Source organism: Aedes albopictus, chromosome 2, assembly GCF_035046485.1.
Source record: "Aedes albopictus strain Foshan chromosome 2, AalbF5, whole genome shotgun sequence".
Lineage (NCBI taxonomy): Eukaryota > Metazoa > Arthropoda > Insecta > Diptera > Culicidae > Aedes > Aedes albopictus.
In genome coordinates, this window is record NC_085137.1 from 169,602,331 (window position 1) to 169,614,780 (window position 12,450).

Genomic DNA, 12,450 nt, shown 5'->3' on the forward strand with positions numbered 1-12,450 from the left:
AACGTGCCTACACATCACTTGTTCATCGATTTCAAAGCGGCGTATGATACAATCGATCGAGAATAGCTATGGCAGATTATGCATCAATACGGATTCCCGGATAAACTGACATGGTTGATCAATGCGACGATGGATCGAGTGATGTGCGTAGTTCGAGTATCAGGGACACTCTCGAGTCCCTTCGAATCTCGCAGAGGGTTACGGCAAGGTGATGGTCTTTCGAGCTTGCTGTTCAACATTGCTTTAGAGGGTGTAATTAGGAGAGCGGGGATAAACACGAGTGGAACGATTTTCACGAATTCCGTTCAGCTGCTTGGTTTCGCTGATGATATTGATATTATTGCTCGTAAATTTGAGACGATGGCGGAAACGAACATCCGACTAAAGGGTGAAGCCAGACGAAACGGACTAGTCAATAATGTGTCGAAAACAAAATCCATGATGGCAAAGGGCTCCAGGGAGGAATCAGCGCGCTCGGCACCCAGAATTTATGTCGACGGTGATAAAATCGAGGCGGTTGAAGAATTCGTGTACTTGGGCTCACTGGTGACCGCCGACAACGACACCAGCAGAGAAATTCAGAGGCGCATTGTGACAGGAAATCATACTTACTTTGGACTCCGCAGAACTCTACGATCGAATAAAGTTCGCCGTAACACGAAGTTAACCATCTACAAAACGTTGATTAGACCGGTCGTCCTCTATGGGCACGAAACATGGACCCTGGGTACAGAGGACCAACGCGCCCTTGGAGTTTTCGAACGGAAGGTGTTGCGTACCATCTACGGCGGAGTGCAGATGTAAGATGGGATCTGGAGAAGGCGAATGAACCACGTGCTGCGTCAGCAGCTAAGAGAACCAACCATCGTCCATACCGCGAAAATCGGGAGGCTACGGTGGGCGGGTCACGTCATCAGGATGTCGGATAGCAACCCGACTAAAATGGTTCTCGAGAGTCATCCGACCGGTACAAGAAGACGTGGAGCGCAGCGAGCTAGGTGGGTCGACCAAGTGGAGGACGATCTGCGGACCCTACGCAGAGTTCGGAACTGGAGACAAACTGCCATGGACCGAGTGGAATGGAGACGGCTACTATGTACAGCAGAGGCCACCCCGGCCTTAGCCTGATTGGTAAGGTAAGGTAAGGATAATTCCTCTTAGGATTCTGGAACATTTTGGGAGAATTCCATGGGAAAGCTTCGCTTAAGATTTAGGAACAATCTAACACGGGATTCTAGGAGAATCTCTCGGGACTCTGAGACAATCCGTCTCATAGATATGGAGTAATCTCTCTCAGCATTCTAGGAAAATTCCTAATAAAATTCAGAGAGCATTCCTACCAAGATACCGGAAAAGTCTTACTTCCTTTTTTTGATAATGTCGCTCAGGATTATATTCTGGTGTATTTTCAGCATTCTGAAGAAATCTCTCTCTCATAATTCTAAAGGAACTCCTTTCAGAATTCTTAAGGAGTCTATTTAAAGATTCTGGGGAAAGTTTTCTCAGCAGTCTGCAGGAATTTATCCCAGTACGATATGGGAATACTTCTCAGAGTTCTGGGGAATCTCAAGATCTCAGGATTTATCTTTCGATTCCAAAATATTATTTCAATTTTTTTTTCACAACGCACTATCTCAACGTTATATCCATTTTCGAATCAAATTCGCGAAGTATTTGATGTAGAATCTCAAATTTTGATATTGAGTTTATTTAGACAAATAAAACATACCATGAACTTGAACTACCTACATGCAGCAAACGAATCATTTCATAGCTTTTTTTAATATTTTATAATATTGAATCGATGTGAAAACATCGATTCAAAGCATTCGATTAAATCGGTGAATCGATTCTGCTGATCCGATTCGAATGGATTCACAAAAATCGATGACTCAGCCAGATTTGCCCAATGCTAAGTACAGCCAAGAATACTGAAGGCTTTGTCTAACCAGTAATGTAAGTAAAGCAATGGACAATTTAGGAAATTGTGGCCAAACAAATAAAAACAAGTAATGAACAGCAATTTTGGTGTTCATTTGAATGAACTATAACTTACCGTATGTGTTATCCTCAAACCCATTTGGAGTTATGATTTGGGTATCTTCTGCAAAAAAAAATATATATGACATAAATAAGGAATCCTCTTACTCTGCTCAACAAAACAATCAATCTCAACTCACCAGGACACGTATCACAGTCCAGTGTTTTCTGCTGGTTCGGTCCAACGCAGGGCAGCCCACCATACAACGGAATCGGATCGCTGCAAGTTCTCGTTCGTTTTCTTCCTTGGGCTGGCTTTCCGGGGCAACGACATTCCAACCAGGCACTCCATTGACTCCATCCGCCATTCACTGAAATTAGAAGAAACCGAAACACAGATACTTGATAATTGACACCAAATCACTCTCCCCAACAGCTTCGATTACAAAGGGTAGGTACACCAGGTTAGTGGGACACAATCAAATCAATCAATTACGGCGGGTCGGGCTCAATATGGCACTCGCACCCATAGTCGTCGTCGTCGCCGTCGTCGCCGTCACATTGTGGAACGAGATAATTAGACGGACGTAATGCTCAAAGATTCGTGTGCAGACCCCTGCCAGGCCGCGATGTATCACTTTCTAGCAGCGGGTGATCATCATGAAACCTTCTTTTGGGGGCTCGTTTTTTGCCCTTTTCACATCGGCGTTTGCCTAATAAAATTGTTCGCCGCACCACCGAATTAATCGTGCACGGCAATGATCCGGCTCGCTTGGATGTTGCAGAGCGGTGCGAATAACGTTGCAGTTTACTATTACCTAGTTTGGTTTGATGACTCTTTACACGGCTGATCACGACGCCGTCGAGTCGCTACCAACGCCAACAGGACAGGACGGACGTGGCCCATTATTGTTGCTGTTGGGAGTACGTGGAGAGGGTGTTACTTTGGTTTATGTATAATTTTCGGGTCCCCGAGGGGTTTCCGAGTTGCCTTTGCCACCGTCATTTGGCGAATTGTGTATGAGGTAAATTGCTTGGTGTGAATGTGCTTGAGACTGTGACTGGAAATAGCTCAGAGGTGATGGATACCAACAAAGTATCCGTTTGAAGGGGTGCCGATAATTGAATTAATCCTACGGTAATTCGCTGAGGCTTATTTGGGAGGAGGTAATGTGACGGTAAACCAGCGCGATTAATGACGTTGGCGTGCTATTCAACTCACAGCTGCATAGCTTAAAAGATTCATAATTTTAAAGATCTATTCAGTTTTCAGTTTGACCATTTTTGCCCAGAACATTCCATATGAATAAGGAACGGGATAGTAATCCCATAAGAGAAAAGGGGCCATCCATAAACCACGTGGTCAGCTTGGGGGGGGGGTCGTTTGGACAAAGACCATGGTCCATACAAATGTAACCACGCGGAGGGGGGGGAGGTGTTTGGTGTCGGATTCTCCCAAAAAATGACCACGCGGTTTATGGACAGCCCCAAAGGTTTTAATTGACTTTTACACTCAGTCTATAGGTGCCAATTTGTTATGTTGTTGGGGTGCTGAAGCTTTCCTAAGTTAGAATACATGCATCTTTTTTCAACTGCATGCACTACTTTTCACGTGAATATGCCCAAATTAAATGAACTGCGTCGATATTTCATTGATCACGAGAGACCTCGCCTCTCCCTTTCACCAAACTACGTCACAATTTGGCACGTATACATTCCATACGTGGAATACTGATGGCAGATTTCGCGTAATTCAGGTTTCATTTCGTGTTTATTTATGACAGAGAAGGGGGGGGGGGGCTCGTTTATGCAAACTTGAGCGTCTGTTCTCCATGTTAGGGGCAGCTGATCGACGTCTGGGTGCCAGGGAAGGGACTCAAATTACAACTGTGCACTATGGTCTTCCGGAAAGTAAGGGGCTAATGTCCGGCCTTACAAGCCAGCTGTAAAAACATAGAATTACATATACTACCGAATAAGGATTGAAAGCTGTCATAATTAAAATTCAAGTGCTGCATAGCCAATTCATAGTGTTTACGTAAGCTTTATCGAAACGTCAAGTCTTAGGTTCCTAATTCTGGGATTGCCTCCCTGTGAGGCCACACCTCAACATCAATTGAAAGCATGCACCGCCACAGCCATATTCGCGTTCCCATTTAAACGAAGTGACGGAAGGCAGCAATTGATATGAGAAAATTACACTCTCACAGCTGTCATTATGGCACCGAATAACAATTGGTTACACTGCGCGATTTTCCCTAAGGGACTCTCGACTCTTGACAGTCGACACCAGAACAACCGACCACCAATAAACCAGGTAACAATGCAATGCACTGGAATGGTGGTAGGTAATGGATGATCTTTACGTTTACTGGGCTGCTTGCTTCTCTAGAGTTACCAACTCGGCTTCATGAATGACGAAATGCGAGACATTTTGCCCGGGAGCTATTTTGCATCACCACCATCGTCGTCGTCAACATCGACAACGTGCGCTGTGATGCGATGATGGCTGGATGCCGTAGCAGCAGCAGCTTGTGCAACATCGTTCTCTCGCTGACTGGCTGGCTGATTGGTATCCGATTTCAATTGCGGCTGGTTTCGCCGCCGTCAACCGATTGTTGGTGCAGTTTGCTTCCTGAACCCGACCTGGGAACGGTTTCCAGTCAGATTCGAGCTTTTTGCTGTTGGCGGAATCGTGCCGATGAGATTCACATTTAATGGTGTCCGAATGTTCGGGACCTGTTGTTTCTGTCGAAACAACCATGCAAATTTACACATGTTGCTTGGTAATTGGTAATATCCACAGGCCCTCGGGGCCCTCCGAATGGAAATTGATATCGAAATCTGCTTCACACCTTCAATTTCCTTGCTTGAGTTTTTTTTCCTCTGGAAAAAAAACAATAATTGTAAATCACATGCTATCGGATTTTATTTGGGAATTCTAAGATGAGATTCCCAGAAATCGAAAAGTTTTGTAATGTATGATGCATGGTGTAATGCTTTCTTTTACTTCTTTAAGTTACGTTCCCACTGGGACAAAGCTTGCTTCTCAGCAATGTTCTATGAGCTCGTCCACAGTTATTAAAAAGAGCTTCCTCTGCTCATGACCATGTTTGCATGTGTTGTGTATATCGTGTGGCAGACACGAAGATACTCTTTGCCCAAAGAAGTCAAGGACATAACGTTTACGAAAAATTCCTTGAGCAAACGGGAATCGAACCTGTTACCCTCAACATAGTCATGCTAAATACCCACGCATTCAAAGCTGTGGCTATAGGAACCCATGCATACACCAGGGCCCCTAAAGAATAAAAAAGAAATGCAATGTGCTTCTTAAAATTGTAATCAAATTAATTTTACCGATGGTTTAAAAAACATTGATGATCGTTGTTTGAATAATTTTTTAGTCATAAATGTAACTGACACTTTCCAAACAACCAATTTACACGTATTATGAAGTTTTTGATCGTGCATATATGTACAACAGTGTTTATAGAAATAGAAGTGAAAGCCGTTTTTCGTACAAAATGGCCAACTTTAAAATGCTGTAACTTTGTTCTCCTATGAGCGATTGAGCTAGACATTTGACAGCGAACTACAAATATAGTGAATATTCTTATAGCAAAATCTGAGAATTTTCTAAGCACGTGGAAAAAAGTTAAACACTATGTGATATTGTTCAAAATATTAGCAATGCAATGCAAATAAATTGAAATGTAGCTTTACCTTGAAGAAACAATAAATATTTCCACATGCTATTCGATCAGGTTTTGCCTTTGTTACAAGTTAATGTATAAGTTTAAAAATTTAAAAAATGTTTACTGATAAAAAAAATCAAAACAAACCCTGCTAATATTTTGATCATGTTCACATAGTGTTTAACTTTTTTCCACGTGCTTCGAAAATTCTTGGATTTTACTATAACAATATTCACCATATTTGTAGGTCGCTGTCAAATTTTCAGCTCAATCGCTCATAGGAGAACAAAGTAACTGCATGCCAAAGTTGGCCATTTTGTATGGAAAACGGCTTTCACTACTATTTTTATGAACACAGCACGTATTCTTATAGGGGAAATTACACCGCATAAGATGCAGCAAAAGTGCCTTACACGTTCAAAAGAGGAGGCAATACACGTGTCATATACGTGGCGGGACAATAATAACGCTCTATGACTTGAAGCTATATCTTATGCGATTTACGGTGAGCATTATTACAATGCAATGTAGCATCTCATGTAAAAAAATTGTAAACAAAAAAAATTCTTGTGACTATAGGCAACGTCCATTTAATACGTAACGCTAAAATCGGCATTTTTCAACCCCCCCTCCCCCCTCCGTAACGCTTTTTGTATGAATATCTTAAAATTTTTGTATGGGCCGTAACGCTTGGCTGCACTCCCCCCCTCCCCCAAGAGCGTTACGTAATTTGTGGACGACGCCTAATGATCTTTGGATTAACGAGCCGCACTTCGCACTTAACACCCAACATTAAATATGAAACAGGTTGACTGATTATCATGACATTCTAACTCATCTCAGTATTTGTTGGAGTGTGCTTGGTTTAACTGCGCTGCAGCGCGTTGGACGAATTTCACACACTATCTGAAGTGTTAGACGAGATACGAAAGGGCACGATTTTCACTCAGATTTCACTACCACATCCATTGTTGATTATCAGCTCCTCGAAAACAAGAAAGATGACTAACCATAGGGATGGCTGTTTACTTTCATGTAGCTTTTTGGCACTGCCAGCCGCTGTCAAGCATCAGTTTTCCATTGTTATCACATACTAACACTCCCGCTGCCATGCCTCCTATACAGTGAAATCGGTAATTTTTACCTGTTAAACTCGACCATTATTCTTCCGATTTGCACAATTTTGGAGCCATTTGAATATCCCAACCAGGGATGGTCATATAAATGTCATTCCGTTATTTGGTTTACTGCACTTAGACGAAAATGTTAATCAGCGACATCATTGATTATCAATAATTAACCAGCGTTATGAACTGATGATGCGTATGAACAGAAATTTACAACAAAAGTGGTGTACATAGAAAAATTTCATGATATTTTATTTTCATGAAATTCTGTGATATTTTCCATCCCTGTTCCCAACACACATTTTTGCTTCATAAGAGTGAAACAAACCACTCTTAAGTGTACTTTAGCTTAAGAAACTGCTGTTCAGCTAGTTCTGTTGATGATTGAGTACTGAAAAACTCAGAGCAAGTTTTTTTTTTCAGAAAGTACTGAAAAACTCAGAGCAAGTTGGAGTTATTCTTAACAATAAGGCAAAAATATTGCATAACAATATCCGGAGGTACTCATTCTTAAGACAAATAAATCTTCATAAAATTAAATATAATACTGTAAATTAGTATTTCGGCTTGAATTTCACATACATACATCACAAAAAACCCTGTGTTTCAGAATGATGGCACGAAGACGTTCAAATGAAGACTTCCGGAAGAATTTTTAAAGAAATTGGCGAAAGAATTTCCAAAACTATTGCCGAACAAATTTCCAAAAGAATCCTGAGAGAAATGTCATTTCCCTGAAACATTTTCACAGGAATTCTAGACTAACATTTGAAAAGGGCGGAACAACCATTGCAAATTCTCACTTGTTCCGTCCCTCCTGGGCGTATTTCAATATTTGTATGCAAACTTTTTCCGTTAACAGATAGAGGGGAGTCAGATCTATCTGTTACTGGTAAAAGATTTCATGAATAAGGGGGGTAAGCCTAGGAGGGACGGGAGAAGCAGAAATTCAAAATGGCTGTTACGCCCTTTTCAAATGTTGGTCTAGAATTGTCGATGAAATTCCTTAAGAAAATTTCGAAGCAAGTTCGAAAGGAATTGCCGAGAACATTTTCAAAGAAACTGCTGCAGAAATGTCCAAAAGCATCACTGAAGAATTCACGAAAAAATTGTCTAAAAGATTCATTGGAATTGCAGAAGAAATTAACAAACGAAATTTTTAAATTTTTTCTGCAATGATTTTTTTTAAATGGATTAGCGTTACATGTCTTAAAATTTCAGTTTTCCGAAAACTTTACTCTTTGATGTTTTTCTTTCTTTTCTTGCCTCTAAATTTTCCAAAAAGCTGGGGATGCTCATATTTTTTTAACTACTTTTTCTCGATTTTTTTATTTTTCATCGATTTTTAAAAGAAGCAGAAGAAAACAATTTTTGAGACTTTCTATATCAAAATTAAATTCTACGTAGGTAGATACATTTTTCAACGAAAAAACTATAGATTTTATTTTCTTATTAAAAGAATTTATACTTTCCAAGATTTATGCTATCACTTTTCCCATGGAAAACTGTTCTCATATACACTTGATTGCTTATGATAAGTGATGTTGATAATCGCCAAACATACAGGGGGTTGCCACAATGTTTGAAATAGGCAACTTTTTTTCTTTCACAAAAAAAATCAACATGTTGTAACTTTTCATAGGGTGCATAAAAAAATCTCAAATTTTGACTGTTTGTCAACCTATTATATGTGCATCATTGGTACAAATCTGGGCTGGATTGATAAATTTTTCGCGAAGTAAGAACCGTTCTATTATTTAGTTTTGAGCTGTCATTGCTCGGAAATCAGTGAACCGAATTGAATGAATTTTTTAACGTTTATCAACAATATATTGATACTTAATAAGACGTTATAAAATGTAATATTTGTTCACGGCGAATTAAGTTATACCTGGTTGTAATTTTTAACCACATAGAGGAAAATAAGTCAAATGTACAATACCACACAAAAATTACTAAATGTGTTCTTTCTTCAATCTTATTAAATCTGATTAGAGATAACTTGAGAACAGAAGTAGAAAATCTTTGGATATCAACACTTAAATTTATTGACATTGATGTAGACAAATTCCATTGTTTCGAGAAAAATCCAAAAAGTGTCAATCCATGATAACTTTTTTCAACGTTTCAAAGTACCTGTGTATTAATAGTTTGTGAAGCATATACATATTGTTAGTGTTCATTCAAAATTTCATTCAATTCGGTTCACTGGTTTCCGAGATATGACAGATCAAAAGTGAGTTGTCTTAACGGTTTCGTACGGTTCTAACTTTGCGAAACATTAATCAATCGAGCCCAAATTTGTACCAATGATGCACATATAAGGGGCTGTCCATAAACCACGTGGTCATGTGGGGGAGGGGGGGGGGGGGGGTTCGGCCAATGACCATTTTGTATGGACGAAAAAATTTTTTTGTATGGACTAATGACCACGCGGGGGGGTTGAGAAGTCCCAAAAAAATGACTACGTGGTTTATGGACAGCCCCTAATAGGTTGGCATTTTTTTATGCACTCTATGAAAAGTTATAGCATGTTGAACTTTTTTGTGAGAGAAAAAAAAGTTGCCTATCCCAAACATTTTAGCCACCCCCTGTAGTTGATTATATCCGATGAAAATTGTCCCTCCGCTGTAAACAAATTCAGTATGCATTAACCTTAAATACTATATCATTCGATGTAATGCGTTAATTCTTATGCGACACCAGGTTGTCAGGGTGAAATGCTTGCAAGATCGTCGTTCTTGTTAGTGTCATTTGCATGATACATTTGATGTGAGGAAGATTCCGTTTCGACCAGACGCGCCAACTTGGTCAAATTATTGGGGGGGCAAAGCCTGGTTTTTCGGATTTCTTGTATGGGAAAATTGAAAAATCAATAAAAATCGTCAAATATTGGGGGGGCAAAACTATGCTTGCCCCCCCTAAGTTGGCGCCTATGGTTTCGACCAAAGCTAAAGTTGGAGTTTATAGTTTATCGATAAGGCCATCAAGAATAATGCGTCTTCATTTTCCCTTACTCACGTTGTCCTCAAAGTATCATCTTTTATAACAGATGAGACATAATTACTCAAGCTTATTCCATCCATTTGCTAATTAGTGTGTTCAAAATTTGCCATTTGCACAAAGCTTTGACAACTTTGCACTGTCCTTCAAATGTTCTCCCATATTACGAGACAAGAAGCAAAACTTTAACCAAGGCAAACTTCCTCCGTCTTTCAGAACAAGAATAGCTCAAGTGTCGCAAGTTTGTGTACACTAACAGCTGGGATTACATTACGGGCGCTGAATATTGATGTGACGCCAAGTGCGAGAGGCTCGCCTAGTTGCTTGGTAGGCTCTTCTTCCACTCTGTGATCCGATTCGATCCGCACTCTCGTTCTCGTTCGTCCAAGGCCTATGGTGGGTGACAACCAGACCGGAAAAATGCAAATTTTCACCAAGTGTCACAACTTGCCGTTACTTGTCGCTTATGTCCTCGGTTGCTAGTCCTGTTTCCACTTTACTCGGCAAAAACTTTTCTGAATCAAGTTCGATTTGGCTTTTGTGAGTTTTCTTCTCTGGTAGAGACGCTCGTTCTCGTCGAAGCCGATGCGGTAGGATCTGCTACTATGCTAAGAAGCTTTGCGCTTGGGATTGTTGTCACTTTCCCTGCGACGACGATGACGACGTCGTCGGCATGTCGGATTACAAGTGCTGCTACATTCGCATAGCAGAAGCCTAGCTCTTTTATGGCAGAGGTAAGTGTAAATAATTTGTTTGCCGGAATGTTTAGACAGTTGATGAAAGATTATTCAAATGAGTTTATTTACGCACCGTCTGGGTGCTGGGGATACAGAAAAGTCCTGCAAGGGCTTTTCCCGTTTCGATGAGAGGGAAAGTTTGGTTTGTTTGCTTGGGCAAACATACGGCGGCATTGAGTATGAAGCTCTGGTCCTGTTGGCTGCGATCCAATCATTTGAACGTTTGCGGAGCAGAAATTGCAACTGGCTATATTGTAAATTATACACTGGTTCCATAAAGCCTAAAATCCTCATACACGCAGTTCATACAGATTTTTGCATAATTTATGCGATTGTAAGCTGAACTTCTGCAGGATATTTAGTCATAAACACATGTAGCCGAATTGGGCAGTAGACTGTAAACTGTTTCATCAATTATTTAGTAACAAGGGCCCAAACATTCTTGGTAAACTGTAAGTGCATGGGCATTCAACATGCTCGAGGGTTAAAATAGAATCGTAATTTTAAAACAGGGGCGCCGATTTTTTTTCGTCAAGAAACGCTTTATACTGAAAATTTGTTCCAAAACTTTTGGCTCTTAGGGGCCAACTGAGAAATGTTGGCGGTCGTGAAGTGGGTTGAACCGTGTTGTAGGAATCCCGAGTGAAGAGATGAATTTACTAATAATTCAAAATTTGAAGTTTAATTCAATTCAAGTAAATGTTTAGAACATCAGTCGTTTGCCATGATCGGATTAAGTTCCTTTAGAAGCTACACTGCTCTTTGTCTGCGTTTTTATCTTCGTAAAAAGTTGAACACCCGAATGCAGCGCTCGAATGTACTAATGAAAACATAACTTTTAATTTATTCTGATTTAAACGTCAATTAATTGGTGAGAAAAACATGGGAAAAGTGCACACCAAGTGGCTCGCAGAATCGCAAAAGGCAAATGAAGCAAAAGAATTTAAATATTGATTAAAATGCAGATTAGTTCTGCAGTGAAGCATTCTCGCTTTGGCCGCTGACAGTCAGTGGGCGCCACCAAACTCATCGCACTCTCGACGAGCTTGGCATTCGGAAGATTCCCACCTCTTTGTTTGCTTCAATCTTAATTTTGCTCGGATTGCTCCTCTCGTGCAGCGCAGCTGTTGATCTCCCACTGACATTCCACGGCATTGTCACAGACAAACAGACGTAAAACTCTGAAAGATAAAATCCATCCATGTTAAATTTTTTATCTGTATTAACGAGATTTTAAGTCCTAGGCTAGTTCATCTCGGGGCCCACGCTTTACTTCCCTTCCGAAGCAAGAACTCACATATTATGAGTTTGTCGGGAGTGGGATTCGATCCCAGGTCCTCGGCGTGTTAGTCACATGCTTTAACCATCATACCAGGTCCGCTCCACATCCATGTTGATGTTCTTAGTATTAATGGATCATAACCACTAGGAGATGATGAAATGTACTGGATGATGAAATTTATAGAATCAAATGTTGATGTTACACCCGATTCTCTGTGATATTGTTTTCATTCTCTTCATTAGCCTTCATCGGACGTCACATTCAATAACACCAGCTTAGTGATCAACAACATTGGATGCATCTTGCAACGCATCCTCGCAAAAAAAAAACTTGGTATCTTGGAAATCTTCCAATCGAATGCTTTCAATGTTGCTGCTCAATGAGGTGTCCTTAATCTGCACAGACATGATGTCATCATTGTAGCAGTCACACCCAGCCAATCAGAACTGAAGTTGCGGAATGATGAAAACTCGACAACGAAACGAAGACATAGGTCAATAATAAATAAATTAATGCACTTCCCGAGCAAAAGTGGATAACATTATATTTTTTACAATTGCAAAATAGTAGGAAAGGCTAATAAGCTATCATCGATACTATTGGCAACGGTGAAAAAGTTATTG

General features: G+C 40.4%; 1 protein-coding gene across 2 annotated transcripts in view; it reads right to left on the minus strand.

Moving 5' to 3' along the window:
- The window catches only part of LOC109407262 (netrin receptor unc-5), a 468,026-nt gene that overhangs the window by 117,167 nt on the left and 338,409 nt on the right, over positions 1–12,450 (minus strand). For both annotated transcript variants that reach the window (XM_062850699.1, XM_062850698.1), the window contains exons 7-8: positions 2,181–2,351; positions 2,057–2,104 (exon numbers count right to left, since the gene is read on the minus strand). In XM_062850699.1, coding sequence (XP_062706683.1) covers positions 2,057–2,104; positions 2,181–2,351 — 219 coding nt within the window. The remainder of the gene's footprint in view (positions 1–2,056; positions 2,105–2,180; positions 2,352–12,450) is intronic.